This window comes from Thalassophryne amazonica, chromosome 22, assembly GCF_902500255.1.
Source record: "Thalassophryne amazonica chromosome 22, fThaAma1.1, whole genome shotgun sequence".
Lineage (NCBI taxonomy): Eukaryota > Metazoa > Chordata > Actinopteri > Batrachoidiformes > Batrachoididae > Thalassophryne > Thalassophryne amazonica.
This window is the reverse complement of record NC_047124.1, coordinates 14448762-14469390: the sequence shown is the minus strand read 5'-3', so window position 1 is coordinate 14469390 and position 20629 is coordinate 14448762. Positions and strand designations below refer to the sequence as shown.

The following is a 20629-nucleotide window of genomic DNA, read 5'->3' as shown; positions in this document are numbered from 1 at the left end:
TCTGACTCATATGTGACAGGCAGAAGAACCCAAAAATCTCATCAAAAGATTTACATCATTTAGTTTGACTGTATGTAAAGATTGCAGAAAAGTGAAGCCAAAATGTATCTATCTCCCCCAAGTGGTTGGTTGCAGTATAGGTCCTAGTACACATCATCTCCATGTGAATCAGTGATATAGTTGTCTAAATTTAATATATTAGAATATAGTAGTGGAATATAATAGCATGACATAATTGACCGAAAGATCTATTATTATTATTGGCTTATTTAGTTTTTTGCAAAAAAATTATCTTTTTATTCAAAGTTGTGTGGATCAGACATTTTTATCACAAAGTGGCCAAGTACAACTGAGATAATGTGAAACCGTAGTCTGATCCATGACATTATTTCTAAGTTTAAAGGTAGTGGTTGAATCTTTTTTTAAGAAAAAGTTTAATCATATGGAGAGTTGTGCTGTGAAAAACTGTAGGAATCAATATGCAGAAGAATCTTTTGCAGTTTATTCAGTAAGATGCGGTGGCATTGCATCTTTATTTACAGTCTAAGGTTAGTCACAATTATTACAGATGCATGCAAAATCTGAAGCTCCCCTGGGTAGATTGCATGTTTTAGGACATAAAATCAGGCTCATATAGTATATATATATATATATATATATATATTTAATTGCACCATCAAAACCTCACATTTCCCATTTGATTTTTTTTTTTTTTTTGGTTTCTTACATTCTTTGACTTACCTTGTCCTATAGAGCCCCCATTCTCCATGGCACACGAAATATTGTCTGTGCACTACATACATATGGATCCAATGTGCATGTTCACGCCACTCACAATACACAAAATGTGTATAATTTTCACATTATTCAGATTGTTTCAGTATGCTGATGTAAAAAGAATGGAGCATTTCTGTGCTACATTTGACTAAAAACCAGAACCTGCTGAAACTGACAAGTGCGTGACGGAGAATCTCCATCATTTGTCCTTAACTGTGCAGTTTTCTGTTATTCTGCCTGTAAGGTTTCTCAAATTTTATACATTTGCAATAGTGTCTTTCAGAAGGGCAAATATTATGGTTTTTAGCCAAGGGTTCCTTTTGTCAGTTTGTGTTGTATATTGTATGTGTGTATAATAATAATAATAATAATAATAATATAGACATAATATTGTATGCAGCAGGCACTTGCCACACTAGCACATAATCATAGTTCTATATAGCCTACCCAAGGAAAATATCTGTGGAGCTGCCACTGATTAAAGACCAGAATTAAAAATTATATAACAAGCCTGATTTTTTTTTTTTTTGAGGTGACAAAAGTAAAAACATGTGTTAATTTACCCAGGGGTGTGCAGACATTCAGCGATGCCTCAAGCTCTACTTGTGAATTCTGACTGAAAACTGGCTGAGGAGTGCGGTGGTTCAAGGACGGCGCTCGGAGCAACGATCAGCTTTACACTGGGGCGGACTGTCTGTCTGTGGGTATGTGTCATATGTACATTTGGCAGTAAATCAAAGGGAAATATTGGCACTTGACCACTTTTCTTCACAGTAATAATGTGGCACACAGACACCGCACATTCGTTGTGCTTGTTGCTAGCATGCAGGTGAGCGAGCGGCATGGCAGTGTCTAACATCGCGGAGGTTTAGGGCAGGAGAGCGCCACCACGAGGACATTTTGTCACAGAAACACACAAATGCATTAAATTTATGGGTGAAAGTCCTCTTTAACAGCCAAATTGTGAACAAAGACACAACAAGCTCCAGCTTTCTGACCACCAGATGGCACTCTAGCACCTGTAAACACTCTGCGGCTTGCTGGCCTCCCTCTGTATGGTGCCAAAGGTCAGGCTCGGCCATAGCTCGGTCTCCCCCCTTGCTCAAAGTCACGACGGCAGGCTGGATGGTTGGTCACACGGGGGATCAAACCTCCTCGCATCTCCTGCTGCCTGTATGTAAGTGCATGAGTGTGTGTGTCTGTGTGAGAAGCACCTCTGTAAACAAGAAAAATACAACAGAACCTGACCCCCGCTGTAAACATCTTAAGATACAGGAGAGATTGGGGGGGGGGGGGGGGGGGGGCACTTATGTCAAAACTCTTCACTTTTCTCTTTTTTTTGTGATTCAGAGATTGACACTCCGAGGTGAAAGTTGTTGTGAGAACAGCGCCTCACGATGGCTGAGCACTAAGTGTGATTTCAAATTAACTTCAGAGGGGCAACTGTTGCGTTTCGGACATGTTCTGCCTTCACACATATATGATGTATTCTAAAATGTTATGTATCCATACAAAACAACAAAACAAACAAACAAAAAACAACAACAAAAACATCATGTTAAGTCCGTTAAATGTAAATGATCCAAATTGAGTTTTTTCATCCTTCTGACCAGAGGATGCCATTTAGGAACTGCCCTTTTAAACATAGAATAATTTGTTTTTAATATTGCACCATTAATAATTATGTAAAAATAGTTTTTTTAATCCCCTTAAATGGACAATAAAACTTTTCATATGTTATATAGATCTGTGCAGTACTGGGGTTTTCTGTTTGTGTCCAGCGTTCCAAGGATGCAGTGTGTCCCGTCACGGCGCTCAGCCTCACAACGCCGACTCCAGAGAGGAGTCCAGTTGGTCGTCATGGTGACTGGTGCTGTCGCTGTCACAGCTTTGCGTGCTCGAGTAGTTAGCTGCCTCCTGCAGCCGTAGCAGCATGTTCATCTGTAAGCAAAGCAAACGGCTCAATGCTGCAGAAACGTAGGATCGAAAACACAGAAGGCTAAAATATAGAGATTTTTAATTACGCAATTATATACCAAATCTATCTATCTATCTATCTGTCTATCTATATATATATATATATATATATATATATACAGTAGTGTTCAGAATAATAGTAGTGCTATGTGACTGAAAAGATTAATCCAGGTTTTGAGTATATTTCTTATTGCTACGAGGTCTGTCAATAAAGTGAACGGTCCTTTTTATTTTTTTCAAAAACTATATGGATTTCATTCATATGTTTTTACGTCAGACATGCTTGAACCCTCGTGCGTATGCGTGAGTTTTTCCACGCCTGTCAGTTACATCATTCGCCTGTGAGCACGCCTTGGGAAGGAGTGGTCCCGCCCCCTCGTCAGATTTTCATTGTCTGGAAATGGCGGAATGAAAAGGACTTTTTTCCATCAGAATTTTTTCAGAAGCTGTTAGAGAAAGGCACCTGGAAACCATTCAAAAAATTTATCTGGCTTTCGGTGAAAATTTACGGGCTTCACAGAGAATAAGGACTTTAACTACAGCTTTAAGGACCCCTTTAAGGACGCTCGGCGCAGCACAAGCCACCGGACCATTTCTAAACGGATGGCTCTGGATACGAGACAGTCGTGTGCTCTTTCTCTGGTTATCACAAGAGCTGGACATCAGCCATTTTCCAGCAGATTTCACTTTTAACAAAATATTTTGTCATGGAAAGCCGCGCAGAGGCTTTGCGCGTAAAGACCGATTTGCTTTGGAAGCGAGACAAAGGAACACCTCCGTTTCGGCGTGTCAGAGGACAAGTTTGGACATGTCTATCTCGGCTTTCAATGCTTACCAGTCCAGTAAGTATCAGAGAAACTGTGGAGAGCTGGACATGTCCAAACATGTCGAAACGGAGGTGTTCCTTTGTCTCGCTTCCAAAGCAAATCGGTCTTTATGCGCGAAGCCTCCGCGCGGCTTTCCATGACAAAATCTCTTGTTAAAAGTGAAATCTGCCGGAAAATGGCTGATGTCCAGCTCTTGTGATAACCAGAGAAAGAGCACACGACGGTCTCGTATCCACAGAGCCATCCGTTTAGAAATGGTCCGGTGGCTTGTGCCGCGTCATCGCAGCTCGGAGCGCGACGCGCCGAGCGTCCTTAAAGGGGTCCTTAAAGCTGTAGTAAAAAAAATTTTAGCCCGTAAAATTTTCACCGAAAGCCAGATAAATTTTTCGAATGATTTCCAGGTGCCAGTCTCTAACAGCTTCTGAAAGAAGTCTGATGGAAAAAAGTCCTTTTCATTCCTCCATTTCCAGACAATGAAAATCCGACAAGGGGGCGGGACCAAGGCGTGCTCACAGGCGAATGACGTAACCGACAGGCGTGGAAAAACTCACGCATGCGCACGAGGGTTCAAGCATGTCTGACGTAAAAACATATGAATGAAATCCATATAGTTTTTGAAAAAAATAAAAAGGACCGTTACTTTATTGACAGACCTCGTACATGGGAAACAAGGTACCAGTAGATTCAGTAGATTCTCACAAATTCAACAAGACCAAGCATTCATGATATGCACACTCTTAAAACTATGAAATTGGGCTATTAGTAAAAAAATAGTAGAAAAGGGGGTGTTCACACTTATACTTACTCAAAAGTTCACTTATACGCAGCTGTAAAAAATTATAGGCTGTTCATCTACAATGATCTCCAATGCTTTAAAATGGACAAAAAAAAAAAAAAAACCAGACGCGTGGAAGAAAACGGAAAACAACCATCAAAATGGATAGAAGAATAACCAGAATGGCAAAGGCTCACCCACTGATCAGCTCCAGGATGATCAAAGACAGTCTGGAGTTACCTGTAAGTGCTGTGACAGTTAGAAGACGCCTGTGTGAAGCTAATTTATTTGCAAGAATCCCCCGCAAAGTCCCTCTGTTAAATAAAAGACGTGCAGAAGACGTTACAACACATCAACTGGCCTAAAGAGAAATGGAGGAATATTTTGTGGACTGATGAGAGTAAAATTGTTCTTTTTGGGTCCAAAGGCCACAGACAGTTTGTGAGACAACCCCCAAACTCTGAATTCAAGCCACAGTTCACGGTGAAGATAGTGAAGCATGGTGGTGCAAGCATCATGATATGGGCATGTTTCTCCTACTATGGTGTCGGGCCTATATATCGCATACCAAGTATCATGGATCAGTTTGGATATGTCAAAATACTTGAAGAGGTCATGTTGCCTTATGCTGAAGAGGACATGCCCTTGAAATGGGTGTTTCAACAAGACAATGACCCCAAGCACACTAGTAAACAAGCAAAATCTTGGTTCCAAACCAACAAAATTAATGCTTCGCAGATGTGAAGAAATCATGAAAAACTGTGGTTATACAACTAAATACTAGTTTAGTGATTCACAGGATTGCTAAAAAAGCAGTTTGAACATAATAGTTTTGAGTTTGTAGCATCAACAGCAGATGCTACTACAACCCCTGGCAAAAATTATGGAATCACCGGCCTCGGAGGATGTTCCTTCAGTTGTTTAATTTTGTAGAAAAAAAGCAGATCACAGACATGACACAAAACTAAAGTCATTTCAAATGGCAACTTTCTGGCTTTAAGAAACACTATAAGAAATCAGGAAAAAAAAATTGTGGTAGTCAGTAACGGTTACTTTTTTAGACCAAGCAGAGGGAAAAAATATGGAATCACTCAATTCTGAGGAAAAAATCACTTCACATCACATCACTAACCACATCACTAGTATTTTGTTGCACCACCTCTGGCTTTTATAACAGCTTGCAGTCTCTGAGGCATGGACTTAATGAGTGACAAACAGTACTCTTCATCAATCTGGCTCCAACTTTCTCTGATTGCTGTTGCCAGATCAGCTTTGCAGGTTGGAGCCTTGTCATGGACCATTTTCTTCTACTTCCACCAAAGATTTTCAATTGGATTAAGATCTGGACTATTTGCAGGCCATGACATTAACCCTATGTGTCTTTTTGCAAGGAATGTTTTCACAGTTTTTGCTCTATGGCAAGATGCATTATCATCTTGAAAAATGATTTCATCATCCCCAAACATCCTTTCAATTGATGGGATAAGAAAAGTGTCCAAAATATCAACGTAAACTTGTGCATTTATTGATGATGTAATGACAGCCATCTCCCAAGTGCCTTTACCTGACATGCAGCCCCATATCATCAATGACTGTGGAAATTTACATGTTCTCTTCAGGCAGTCATCTTTATAAATCTCATTGGAACGGCACCAAACAAAAGTTCCAGCATCATCACCTTGCCCAATGCAGATTCGAGATTCATCACTGAATATGACTTTCATCCAGTCATCCACAGTCCACGATTGCTTTTCCTTAGCCCATTGTAACCTTGTTTTTTTCTGTTTAGGTGTTAATGATGGCTTTCATTTAGCTTTTCTGTATGTAAATCCCATTTCCTTTAGGCGGTTTCTTACAGTTCGGTCACAGACGTTGACTCCAGTTTCCTCCCATTCATTCCTCATTTGTTTTGTTGTACATTTTCGATTTTTGAGACATACTGCTTTAAGTTTTCTGTCTTGACGCTTTGATGTCTTCCTTGGTCTACCAGTATGTTTGCCTTTAACAACCTTCCCATGTTGTTTGTATTTGGTCCAGAGTTTAGACACAGCTGACTGTGAACAACCAACATCTTTTGCAACATTGTGTGATGATTTACTCTCTTTTAAGAGTTTGATAATCCTCTCCTTTGTTTCAATTGACATCTCTCGTGTTGGAGCCATGATTCATGTCAGTCCACTTGGTGCAACAGCTCTCCAAGGTGTGATCACTCCTTTTTAGATGCAGACTAATGAGCAGATCTGATTTGATGCAGGTGTTAGTTTTGGGGATGAAAATTTACAGGGTGATTCCATAATTTATTCCACAGAATTGAGTGAGTCCATATTTTTTTCCCTCTGCTTGGTCTAAAAAAGTAACCGTTACTGACTGCCACAATTATTTTTCCTTGATTTCTTATAGTGTTTCTTAAAGCCAGAAAGTTGCCATTTGAAATGACTTTAGTTTTGTGTCATGTCTGTGATCTGCTTTTTTCTACAAAATTAAACAACTGAATGAACATCCTCCGAGGCCAGTGATTCCATAATTATTGCCAGGGGTTGTATTATTGTGAACACCCCCTTTTCTAATTTGTTTTTTTTACTAATAGCCCAATTTCATAGCCTTAAGAGTGTGCATATCATGAATGTTTGGTCTTGTTGGATTTGTGAGCATCTACTGAATCTACTGGTACTTTGTTTCCTACGTAACAATAAGAAATATACTAAAAACCTGGATTAATCTTTTTAGTCACATAGCACTACTATTATTCTGAACACTACTGTATATATATATATATATATATATATATATATATATATATATATATATATGTTAAGCCAAAGTTGATGCAATCAATTAATCTAACATCACCTCAACTTTAAGACACTTTTGGTTAAAAAAAAAAAAAGAAGAAGAATCAGATTTGCATAATGATCCAAATGTGTTCTGTATATATAGTGCACATGTAAAAAATAATTTTAAAAGCTTGCATCAGTTCATAAATTTGAGCCGCTCACCTCTGCAATAGAAGCTAATGGCCTAAATAATCGAGTGCCGCATCTGCCGCGTTGCATTTAATGCCACTAAAACGAGCTTTGGAACACCTGTGCTCATGCTTACACACACACACACACAGATCTTTTTTAAACTGCTCTCAGGATGCAATAATCCAGCTAATGGAGTCTCTCCTTTTTTCTTTTGCACACTTTGCCTCATCTCTCTCGCTCACTCTCTGAACACTCTCCTCCTGTGTGCATGTGCAGCAGAGTTTTGTTGATTTTCTTTACCAGGATCATTATGATGGATGATAGGTGGGTGAATGGATGTTTGCTTGTGTGTTTTTTTTATTAAATGAAGCTGTTCAGTCTTGTGGAATCATGTCTTGCTCTGTCCCACACGCTGCGTCTTCCTCACCAGTGGGTCTCCCTCAGTGTCGCTCTGAGACACTTGCTTCGACGAGGCGCCTTCCTTGGATGAACTGTAGCCGTCGTATCCCACGTCTTCTGGTCTCAGCTGAAGCAGCGACTGGCCATCTTGCTGCAGGAAAGCAGTGTTCCACGGATACGTGTCGTTCACCCACTTAGACGGGTCCTCCCATGCTGCGCGTTTACCATACAGCTGTGGGTGTAGTAAAAAAAAAAAGGGAAGAAAAACAACAGATGAATGTGGATGCACAAAAAATTATTATTTTCTTTGTCAAGAATCATCTTGTGACACCATTTCCACTGGTCAACTCAAGTCTGGAACCACTGCCTCGAGTCCTGGATGGCAACCATCTTTATCACATATTCAGAAAAGAAATGATCTGTGTAATTAAAAGTTGCACCACAAAAATATGAGCTAGCACGTACCTGAAGCCCCTCCCTCACTGCCTCCAGCAGGTACGGCACCAGAGAGTAGTTCCACAAGTCTGTGAACCAAACCCGGGAACCTTCAACATCCATGGGACAGGACAGAAAGAGACGAGGGCCTGTACAGAAGAAACAAAGACAAAAGCATTAAAAACATTTATCAGACATGGAAAATGTACGCTGGCGTTTGTGTTTTCAATTTAATGCACATCAAATGACACACGCGCCACATCAGCTTTACTGATTTAACGTGTTGTGAAATAGCTCATTTGAAAACAATTCAGTTTACAAATCTCAATATTGGGGTGTGTGTGTGTGTGTGTGTGAGACCTATAGTGACGTCAGACGAGCTGTGTGTCTCCAGGAAGCCGTTGAGATGCTGCCATGTCTTGGGTATCCAGTCGATGATCTTTATTAAGTCATTGCTGCGCATGTTCTTATCGATCTCTGTCTCGATGAGCTTCCGCCGTAGAAAACGGCCCAGAAAACCTTTGACTGGCTCAGTGTGGTTGGCGCACAGCACCCACCTATGACAGGACAAACGTTTACATTTAATTAAATGTCTGCAAAGAAAAAAAATGCTATGATAAAAAGTTACAATATTACAAGAACCCCCCTCCCCCAGTAATTTTATGATTATTCTCTAAAATGTAACTTTTTTAGAACATGATAAAACTTTCTTCTTGATAAGTCACATGCTTTCCATTCCATTTGCTGTTTTCAATAACATCTGAAAATAATATAAACTCGTATGACAACATAGTGAGATTTGAGTATTAACTCAATATGTTCAGGAATATTTTCAAGATTTCAAAGAGTGAAATTTCAAAACAAAACAAAAATAAAACATCTGCCAGATGCATAAATGTGACTTTAATCACTGATGTTGTCAAAATGTCCATCGCATACCTGAAATTATGGTGTAGCTCAAGGTTTGGAGAAGATGAAACTCCCTGATTCATGGTCCCAATTACATAAGGGCTGAATGGAGACAAAGATAATGAGAAAGCTGATTATTCAGTCCCAGCCAGGGCATGTCACGGTAATTATTTTAATTATACTTTATAGTATAGTTAATTATTTATCTATTGTTTATCAAAGCAAAATATGCAGCATTATAAAAATACTACTAATAATAATATATTTAAGTGTACAGCACATTTCAGGTAACTTAAATTGTTTTATAAAAACAAAAAACAACAAAAATGCTTCTGTCAACAGGTTTTCTTTTTAAAACAAATAAACAAAAAACTCAACACCCTTCCCTTGCACCATGTAAATTTGAGCCATATTTTAAAAAATAGGCAACTGTGCCTGTCGCCATTGCTGGAAAAAAAAAATTAATAGTGCCATTTCTCTGCTAGTTTAATGTCAAATTACAAAGAAAGACTTTAAAATTTAAGGTACACCCATGAGTGATGTCATTGAGAAACGAGAAGCTATTCTTTAGCCTGGAGGATATGATGTGCCTCTTTTGCATTTAATTCAAATTCAAATGGCTTTAAAATCACATGCTTGGGCTAATTTTGCGCCTGAGAAGGGAACCTTTCTGTAGATAGTCATACAGTACATTAGAGGTTTGTTGCTGAGGGGGTTGCAGCACCCCCTGCTGGTTAGGAGCTGTAGTTGCAAGGGAATCAAGTTTACTGAACAAATGAATTAAAAAAAAGATTTTTCTTTTATTTTAATGTACAACCCCTGGCAAAAATTATGGAATCACCGGCCTCGGAGGATGTTCATTCAGTTGTTTAATTTTGTAGAAAAAAAGCAGATCACAGACATGACACAAAACTAAAGTCATTTCAAATGGCAACTTTCTGGCTTTAAGAAACACTATAACAAATCAAGAAAAAAGATTGTGGCAGTCAGTAACGGTTACTTTTTTAGACCAAGCAGAGGGAAAAAATATGGAATCACTCAATTCTGAGGAAAAAATTATGGAATCACCCTGTAAATTTTCATCCCCAAAACTAACACCTGCATCAAATCAGATCTGCTCGTTAGTCTGCATCTAAAAAGGAGAGATCACACCTTGGAGAGCTGTTGCACCAACTGGACTGACATGAATCATGGCTCCAACACGAGAGATGTCAGTTGAAACAAAGGAGAGGATTATCAAACTCTTAAAAGAGGGTAAATCATCACGCAATGTTGCAAAAGATGTTGGTTGTTCACAGTCAGCTGTGTCTAAACTCTGGACCAAATACAAACAACATGGGAAGGTTGTTAAAGGCAAACATACTGGTAGACCAAGGAAGACATCAAAGCGTCAAGACAGAAAACTTAAAGCAATATGTCTCAAAAATCGAAAATGCACAACAAAACAAATGAGGAACGAATGGGAGGAAACTGGAGTCAACGTCTGTGACCGAACTGTAAGAAACCGCCTAAAGGAAATGGGATTTACATACAGAAAAGCTAAACGAAAGCCATCATTAACACCTAAACAGAAAAAAACAAGGTTACAATGGGCTAAAGAAAAGCGATCGTGGACTGTGGATGACTGGATGAAAGTCATATTCAGTGATGAATCTCGAATCTGCATTGGGCAAGGTGATGATGCTGGAACTTTTGTTTGGTGCCGTTCCAATGAGATTTATAAAGATGACTGCCTGAAGACAACATGTAAATTTCCACAGTCATTGATGATATGGGGCTGCATGTCATGTAAAGGCACTGGGGAGATGCCTGTCATTACATCATCAATAAATGCACAAGTTTACGTTGATATTTTGGACACTTTTCTGATGTTTAAGGATGATGAAATCATTTTTCAAGAAGATAATGCATCTTGCCATAGAGCAAAAACTGTGAAAACATTCCTTGCAAAAAGACACATAGGGTCAATTTCATGACATAGGGTTAATGTCAACGAGCAGATGCGATTTGATGCAGGTGTTAGTTTTGGGGATGGAAATTTACAGGGTGATTCCATAATTTATTCCTCAGAATTGAGTGACTCCATATTTTTTTCCTCTGCTTGGTCTAAAAAAGTAACCGTTACTGACTGCCACAATCTTTATTTCTTGATTTCTTATAGTGTTTCTTAAAGCCAGAAAGTTGCCATTTGAAATGACTTTAGTTTTGTGTCATGTCTGTGATCTGCTTTTTTTCTACAAAATTAAACAACAGAATGAACATCCTCCGAGGCCGGTGATTCCATAATTTTTGCCAGGGGTTGTTATAGTAGCATAATAGTAGCTCCAAAACCAACTTTTTTTAAAATTTGATTTCATCTTTTTTTTCCCCTTTGCTACACACCATTCAATATGATGTCATATAACCTAGACTCTGTATCAGCATCCCCAACTCTGACCAACTTCCAGCATCCCTAGAAACATCATGAATGCTACATCAAGGGTGCTGGACCAGCCCGTTCTGGTTTTAAGGGGTTGAAAGGGTCTGCAGCAATGAAATGAGTTCTGGCTAACCATTTGTGGTATTTGCAGTTGAGGAAGCCGTTGAATATGTCGCTGAGGGAACCAATATGGTGGAGGTTGTCCAGGATGACCACAGTGGGCAGCTCTGTGTCTGTCTTCTGAGAGTTGCATTGTTCTGCCAGGTTGGACAGGTACTGACGCAGGTCCTGCACATGTAGCAGGTTATAGTTACAAAGTGTAAGACAAAAATAAAATCTAGCAGTTTGACAATGAAGGCCTGGAAACACAGATAGGATAAATACCATATTTTTGAGATGATAAGTGGTGTTTTGTTGTTTGTTTGTTTTTTTTTAAATCAGTTTGGGAGTTCCTGCAGCTTATATATGAAAAAATACTGTATTATCCACTATGGCCACAAGATGACATCTTTGACATGCGACAAACTGCTCAGGGATTTGCACTCTGCAGCAGAAGGTGGCAGTAATGCACCATTTAACTAGTTGACGATCGCCGTAAAACAATAAGAGAGACGTACGTCGAGACAATGAGTGAATTTAATAAATCATGTTCTCAAACCAAAAGATTATACTCTTGAATATAAAGAGGGAATACAACTTTCTCTTATTTCCATTATGTTTTACAAAAGAGCCACTCAGATTAAATCATCCGTTCAGTGGCCACAAAAACTAGTTTACGCTGATATTTCTGTGCTTGGTATAATAACATTAATTAGCTTGTTAGTGTCTGCTCACTGACGCAATGTTTTAATTATAATGTTTGAGTTTTAAAATGTTTAATTATACTGCCCGTTTACCTCAACTACGACCATTTATTCTGAGCTTTTTGTCCAGGGTACAGCAATAATTATCCCAAAAGCTTCCGCTTGCTAACGTGTCATTTGCATTATAAATATATTGTGCTTATTAAATTAATTTTTCTTCTTGCTGGACGAAGCAGTACCACCACATGTCAAAAAACACATAAATGCAATTTTTAAATCAGTACAACATATACAGTAGTGTTCAGAATAATAGTAGTGCTATGTGACTAAAAAGATTAATCCAGGTTTTGAGTATATTTCTTATTGTTACATGGGAAACAAGGTACCAGTAGATTCAGTAGAGTCTCACAAATCCTACAAGACCAAGCATTCATGATATGCACACTCTTAAGGCTATGAAATTGGGCTATTGGTAAAAAAAAAAAAAAAAGTAGAAAAGGGGGTGTTCACAATAATAGTAGTGTGGCATTCAGTCAGTGAGTTCATCAATTTTGTGGAACAAACAGGTGTGAATCAGGTGTCCCCTATTTAAGGATGAAGCCAGCACCTGTTAAACATGCTTTTCTCTTTGAAAGCCTGAGGAAAATGGGACGTTCAAGACATTGTTCAGAAGAACAGCGTAGTTTGATTAAAAAGTTGATGGAAAACGTATACGCAGGTGCAAAAAATTATAGGCTGTTCATCTACAATGATCTCCAATGCTGTAAAATGGACAAAAAAAACAGACACGCGTGGAAGAAAACAGAAAACAACCATCAAAATGGATAGAAGAATAACCAGAATGGCAAAGGTTCACCCATTGATCAGCTCCAGGATGATCAAAGACAGTCTGGAGTTACCTGTAAGTGCTGTGACAGTTAGAAGACGCCTGTGTGAAGCTAATTTATTTGCAAGAATCCCCTGCAAAGTCCCTCTGTTAAATAAAAGACATGTGCAGAAGAGGTTACAATTTGCAAAAGAACACATCAACTGGCCTAAAGAGAAATGGAGGAATATTTTGTGGACTGATGAGAGTAAAATTGTTCTTTTTGGGTCCAAGGGCCACAGACAGTTTGTGAGACGACCCCCAAACTCTGAATTCAAGCCACAGTTCACGGTGAAGACAGTGAAGCATGGTGGTGCAAGCATCATGATATGGGCATGTTTCTCCTACTATGGTGTTGGGCCTATATATCGCATACCAGGTATCACGGATCATTTTGGATGTCACAATACTTGAAGAGGTCATGTTGCCTTATGCTGAAGAGGACATGCCCTTGAAATGGGTGTTTCAACAAGACAATGACCCCAAGCACACTAGTAAACAAGCAAAATCTTGGTTCCAAACCAACAAAATTAATGCCTCGCAGATGTGAAGAAATCATGAAAAACTGTGGTTATACAACTAAATACTAGTTTAGTGATTCACAGGATTGCTAAAAAAAAGCAGTTTGAACATAATAGTTTTGAGTTTGTAGCATCAACAGCAGATGCTACTATTATTGTGAACACCCCCTTTTCTATTTTTTTAATTTTTTTTACTAATAGCCCAATTTCATAGCCTTAAGAGTGTGCATATCATGAATGTTTGGTCTTGTTGGATTTGTGAGAATCTACTGGTACCTTGTTTCCCATGTAACAATAAGAAATATACTCAAAACCTGGACTAATCTTTTTAGTCACATAGCACTACTATTATTCTGAACACTACTGTATGTTTATTCCTCCTCATGATACATATCTGTGGTGTGAGTTACAATCTGGAAAATATGGCAATATACAGGAGCAATACAGTGTTTTTTTTTTTTTTTAAATCTGCAACTTAAGTTCAAGAAAAAAAAAGTACAAAATCCCCAAAGCTCTTTCACTAAAATTTATAAACAAAGTTGTGAAAGTCCTACTTTTCCTACCTTGCTGGAATTCTGGTCCACATTGAAGCTAGCCACGTTGTGCTCAGTCATCTCCTTCCCCATTTGAGAGATGATGTATTCAGCCACCTTAGCTGCCAGGAAGGATTTGCCGGTGCCGCTGGGTCCTGAGAGGATGATACGACGGTGCTCCATCAACAGGTTGAGGTACCGCTGGATGATGGGTTTAGGAATGAGCGTATCAAACACCAGGCTGTCTATACTGTTTTCCTTCACACCTAGGAGGAACAGATGGGAAAGATATAGAAAGAGGAAGTGGGGACAGAGGAGGAAAAAAGGAAAGAATGAATAGAAAACAGACATTTAAAATTTGAAACATTCATATTTTATGTAAAACCTGTGTAGTATGTTCTATAAACTATACATGAGGTGGTGTTTTGTTGCCATAAAACATCACTGCCAGTGAGCTTATTTTCAGAGTGTCACTATTACTTAATTTGATTTACACTGCAAATAATCCTGTTGAGGCTGTGCAATAGACTGACATCCTGTCCACAGTTAACTCCGCCTCATGCCCTATGACTGCTGGGTTAGGCTCCAGCACCCCGTGACCCTTAATTGTAGTAAGCGGGTATGGAAAGTGGATGGATAATCCTGCTGAAAAAATATCCTGGATCCACCCCTCTAGTTGGATCTGCTTCAAAATTTAGCTTCACACATACATATAATGATTTTTTTTTCAGTTTCTTCATAGCATAGGGGAACTTCTTAATATTATTTGGAATTTTCCAAGAGGTAATGAAAAACTGTCTGGATCCAAAAAATGCTCCATCTCACAATGTTAAAGAAAGTGGAAAAATAATAATAATAACAATAAAATAAAATCCTGGATCCGTCCTCTTAACTGGACCTGCTTTAATAAGTTAATGAGTTCTGTCTTGGGCCACACTCCACCTCATCACCAAGTTGGCAGACAATCGATTCAGTATTTTTTGTGTAATCCTGCTGACAGACAAACAAACAGCACTGAAAACATTATGGCATTCCTAATTATAGGTGTGATCTAGAATATGTAGCATAAAGGCCTAATTTATAGACAAAGATTTATTAGTGAATTGCTCCTTCATTATTTCTCCCATCGTCTGTTATTGCCGGGTTTCTAAAACAAACTTGGAAACCAAATAAGTGATTTTTAAAACTGCTTGTATAACATGTTTTCTGATTTTTCAGACCAGTAACAGAACAGTACGAGTCACTGAGAGACCTCGGTGCTCTTCTAGTTTTGAAACTGAATGTAAATATGTGATAAAATAGAACACCGGGTTGGTGCCCACGGTTTCCTTGCTACCGTACCTTTGAGGTTGACCTTGATGACGTTGCTGTCGCCCACCAGGTAGCCGCAAGGCAGCAGCTCAGGCACTTCGGAAGTGTGGGAGCGAACGACGTCGCCCATCCTGTAGGACACGATGCTGTCAGAGCTCAGACCCAGACTGGTCAGAGGGTCCACCCGAAACACGTACTCCTGCCGGGAAAACCAAGAAGTGCATTTTTGAAGGCGCTTATGTATGCTAAGCTTTTTATTTTTTGCTCAAACTGACTGTAGGCCATGTTGTGTGTTCGCTGATATTACACAACAAATGACACACACAATGCAATACCACCACCTTAACATGAATAATGGGGATGGTTTTTCCTGCTCTTTGATTTTACATCGAAGTCCATCTAAACCTTGTCCAAAGGTCCATTATTTAATAACTAGTCATCAGCACCAACTTTTACTTTTTTGTAAACCCTGTAGAACAATTTTAAGGTGTTTTAATGTACCTACACAATTCAACTAGTAACAATTGATTCAATGCATGATGGAGTTTTGTTGTCGGAACCTGTCATCAAGAAGTGTCCAATGTCAACAACAGTTATTCGATTACAATCACACAATGTACTCCTGTTCAACTCAGAGATTTTTGTTCTGGCTGCTCACATTTTATTTATTTTTTTTTTTTTTACAGTCTTTGATTAAAGGTTGGCGGCACCTTGTGGTGAAAATACAAAATGGTGCATGTCGCGGCACTCACCATGTGTAATGCATACTGTGCACAGTTACAGCAGTAGTGAAAAATGAAGTATCTTATTTACCTTGAATAACCGTCGGATGACACCATCCAGGACGTCCCACTTGGTTTTCCCACTCACGCCTATAGAACCAATCAGGTACTCCTGGCTTTGTGACACCTGAAGAAATATCAGTGAAAATACAACAAGGTGGTCTTATGTTTTATCATGTATATTTCAAACACAGCAAAAAACATCAATGAAAGCTAAAAAAAAAAACTAAAACAAAACAAAAAATCCACTAACCTTGGTGATGTTTGACCCTCTGTTGATGGTGACCATGATTCGTACACTCCGGCCCTCTTTACGTAAGTTGCCCTCAAAGCTGTCATCGAGGAGAATATCTGAGAAGAAAACTTTGTCATGAAACACTACTTTAATCATAACCAGCTTCTCAAGGGCAAACAGACAAATGCAAGTTATGCCTTCTGTCATATGATAATTAATTTTGGATGATGTTTTCCAACGGCAGCTTGCACATCTCTTCCAGCGGGATTCCAAAGGAATGAGCTTTGCTGAGTTACCTTTTGTTTATTTATTTTTAATTTCATCATCACGCTCATTTACAGCTCGGAAAAAGCACAAAGAAAATAGGCTACCAGGGCGTACAGTACATAAAGAAAATATTCACTTTTTTTTTTCTTCCAAATTTTATGTTCCAGCCTTATTCCAAAATGGATGAAATTTATCCCCCCCCCCCCCCCCCCCCAAAAAAGTCTAAACACAATACCCCATAATGACAATGTGAAAAACATTTTGAGATTTTTGCAAATGTATAAAAAAAAAACTAATATTAATACAGCTTAATTAGAGTCCACCTGTGGTAAATTCAATTTTTTGGACATCATTTGGAAAGGCACACATCTGTCTGCATATAAGGTCCCACAGTTGACTACTTTAACTATTTACGCACATTCCAGCCGTTTGTGGCTGGAGCGTGCGTGTGCACACACGTTGTTGTTGTTGTGAAGACAAATCTGTTGTCAAGACAACCAGAACCTGCACCTGCAGGTGCTGCAAACAGCACAGGCTGGCTGTGATTGGTCTCACACCCGCTGTCAAGTCACGTCATCATGAATGTTTCGTTTTGATTTTGTTTAAAGCCTCAAGGTCGCCGTTCACTTCGTTTTTCTTTTGTTAGTTTTGGTTTTGTTTCGTTCCTTTATGCGCTCTTGACTCGCAGGCTTTTCGGCGATGGGAGAAGTGCAGGATCATTCGTTCAACTTTTCTCGATGATTTGTGAACTTTTTTTCCCTTGTTCAGCTATCGTCATGTGCCGTGTGACCGGGCCCTAAACACACAGCCAAGATATCAAAGGAGTGGATTCAGGACAACTCTGTGAATGTCCTTGAGTGGCCCAGCCAGAGCCCAGACCTGCATTTGATTGAACATCTCTGGAGAGATCTGAAAATGGCTGTGCACCGACACTCCCCATCTAACTCGATGGAGCTTGAGAGGTGCTGCAAAGAGGAATGGGCAAAACTGCCCAAAGATAGGTGCACCAAACCTGCGGCATCATATTTAAAAAGACATGAGGCTGTAATTGCTGCCAAAGGTGCATCAACAAAGTATTGAGTAAAGGGAGTGAATACTTGCGTATATGTGATTTTTGAGTTTTTTTATATTTCTAAATTTATTTAAAATTTGCAAAAAACTTTATGTTGTCATTATGGGGTGTTGTGAGTAGAATTTTGAGGGAAAAATGAATTTACTCAATTTTGGATCAAGGCTGTAACATAAAATGTGGAAAAAGTGAAGTGCTGTGAATATATTCAGGATGCACTGTATTTTGAGACAGAAGGGAAGGGATTCTGTAATGCACCATTAGGGAATATAACTTCAGCGCAGTCGTGCCACTGACTGTGTGGTAGACCATCAGCTTGGGTAAGTCACTTTAGGCAGATTCTCCACCCTTGACCATTCCCTTTGTTTCCCACTACATCCTCTCTTCCTTTTCTTCCTCCCAGACTCCATTTTGGAGAGGGAAGGGGGCACTTTGTATTCAGCTGGCTTCTCTTTGCTTGGTCTCTGTGTTGAGGTGATAACAGCACGCTGGCTCACTTGTCTTCCCATGCGCCTGTGCTCTCAGCTCACCCGTCCATCAATTAACGAGCATGCGAGTCCTTGGAGAGAGCAGTGCTTTCTATGTTAATTGCAGGACGCGAGGGTGAGGGGTACAAACTTCTCATTTCTGTGTGTGTAACAGACTCATGCTGTGCTGTCACCCCTCTCAGGACAAAACACCCATGCATCTTTGCTCTGCTGGATCATTTCTTGTGCAAACCAAATGTGCTGATATTGACTGAAGAAGCATCAAGGCCGCTAATCCCACTTGACGTCAAAAAAGAAAACTTGCCTTCAGAGTTTGCAGTAGGACATCAGCTCTATTCTTGGCGGCCTAAACATGAGTTTTGCTTTGACAAAGTCATGAGTGGATGTTTAATACTCAACAGCTGAATCTCCCTTCAAATGATTTTCAGAAAACCAATTTGGCCTGTATGTTCAAGGAATTTTTTGCACTTTGTTGAATATCTAATCCTGATTATCCAGCTAACATATTCTGAGGCCAGTTATATTCAAAACCACAACATTATTATACCAATATAACAACAGTCACACTGCAAAAACCTGTGTTAATTTCACTACAACTGTGGAATTCTGTGGTCTGCATCCAGCTTTGACACTATTGGCCACTGCATGTCGACACAAAGCTATTTTGGCATGGCAGGTCTGCGTCTTTCATAGTTACAATCACATCACGACAATGACTGTCTCTTAAACAAATGGCAAAAAACAACACTAAAATGTTTCAGCAGTGAAATATGGACTACCGCAGGGCTGTGTTCTAGGACCTTTGTTATTTTCGCTTTAGAAAGCACCTCTAACACAGATCATGAGCAGTTATGGAACAATGAGGCAAACTGAAGCACTCTGCAGTTATTTGATTCATGCTACATTTTAATATGTCATTCATTAATTAGTGCTGTAGCTGGAGCTGATTTTGTTGTTGCGGTCTACAGCCACCATATTTTAACCAAGTTAAGAACTGGGACAAACAAAAGCACACAAGGAACCCATTCCAATATTAATTATTCCACTACGATGGCCGGTGATGGCAAAATCTAGCTAATAATTCAAGCATTCATTTATTTTCTGATGCTTATTGAACTTTAGTCATGTTGCTGAAGTGGAAATTTGTATAAATCACCTCATACCTCTAAATTAAGAAATGACTAAGACTGACATGTCTCAACAGAGATTCTACTTCCATCCATCTTTGTGTCTTTATCTCCTGACTACCTGATTTGTTCAGTATAAGATCCCTGAGACTGTGTTGAGTTTAATGACTCTGTCTGACTCATAGGAACCATGCAAAAGATCTAAATCTTAAGTTCTGATTTGGTCTGTTATACGGACTTCACTCGGCTGCTGCTCTCTGCTCTGAGTAAGCTGTTAGCACTGACTCACACAGACAATAGAGCTGACAAAGAACTGACCTGACATGATGGTGTCAGTGATGTTGAGGTTGTTGAGAGACAGCCCCAAAGACTGTCGCGAGGAGGAAGAGGACGTGCTGGAGGTCTCAGAGGGTGGCCGGGCTGTCTTGACAGGCATGGCCATTGGGGTGGCATTGCCACTGGACTTGAGACGATCGTTCTCCGCTTTCAGCATCTCAATTTCATTCTGTTCATGGACGTGGGGGAAAAAAACAGGAAACATGGAATTGAGCGACATCAAAAAGTTGAAAAACTCTTGGGATGAAAAGAATCAGACAGTGCAACATGTAATTGTTTTAAATCTACAGGAGACCAGGTCGGTACCAGACAAATATATTCAAAACTATAGTCACAGACTGAAGCAATAAGCTTCTCCAAAAGCAAATGGTCATTTTCCTCCATTCAGCCTGACTTGATATTCTGAATAAGACTTAATGGAATTTGGGGGTGTAAGTGGCTGTTTGATTTCCAAGGCTCTTTTTGTACTTCGATAAGCCTTAAAAGATCCCCAGATCTGAGAGAAGACTACAGGCTTTGAGGAAATTGAAATGTACAAAGATCCACTGAGGAGATTCTCGTCTTAAGTATACTTCGATCATGTGCTTATTTTAAGAACATCAATGCAGCAGTGTGGGCACACCTCAGAACCTCATACTATGATCTAGTGGTCACATGTTTATGACACGGCAGTGTATCTGCAGGAATGCAGGACATTAAGACACAGGGTGCACGCATTTATGTGCATAAAGAAAGTGTCAATTTTATTTTTTATCCACCTTTCTGTACAACAACAATTAAACTATTTATTTTCACATTCATGATGCAT

General features: G+C 39.4%; 1 protein-coding gene across 5 annotated transcripts in view; it reads right to left on the bottom strand.

The window, feature by feature from the left end:
• Positions 1-1247: 1247 nt before the first annotated feature.
• nav3 (neuron navigator 3) overlaps positions 1248-20629 on the bottom strand; it is a 442110-nt gene continuing 422728 nt past the window's right edge. For all 5 annotated transcript variants that reach the window (XM_034162968.1, XM_034162969.1, XM_034162972.1 and 2 more), the window contains 11 exons: positions 19804-19990; positions 16553-16650; positions 16331-16426; positions 15548-15716; positions 14237-14472; positions 11618-11772; positions 9096-9167; positions 8517-8713; positions 8187-8305; positions 7750-7953; positions 1248-2718 (listed from right to left, as the gene is read on the bottom strand). In XM_034162968.1, coding sequence (XP_034018859.1) covers positions 2599-2718; positions 7750-7953; positions 8187-8305; positions 8517-8713; positions 9096-9167; positions 11618-11772; positions 14237-14472; positions 15548-15716; positions 16331-16426; positions 16553-16650; positions 19804-19990 — 1653 coding nt within the window. In that variant the 3' untranslated portion in view covers positions 1248-2598. The remainder of the gene's footprint in view (positions 2719-7749; positions 7954-8186; positions 8306-8516; positions 8714-9095; positions 9168-11617; positions 11773-14236; positions 14473-15547; positions 15717-16330; positions 16427-16552; positions 16651-19803; positions 19991-20629) is intronic.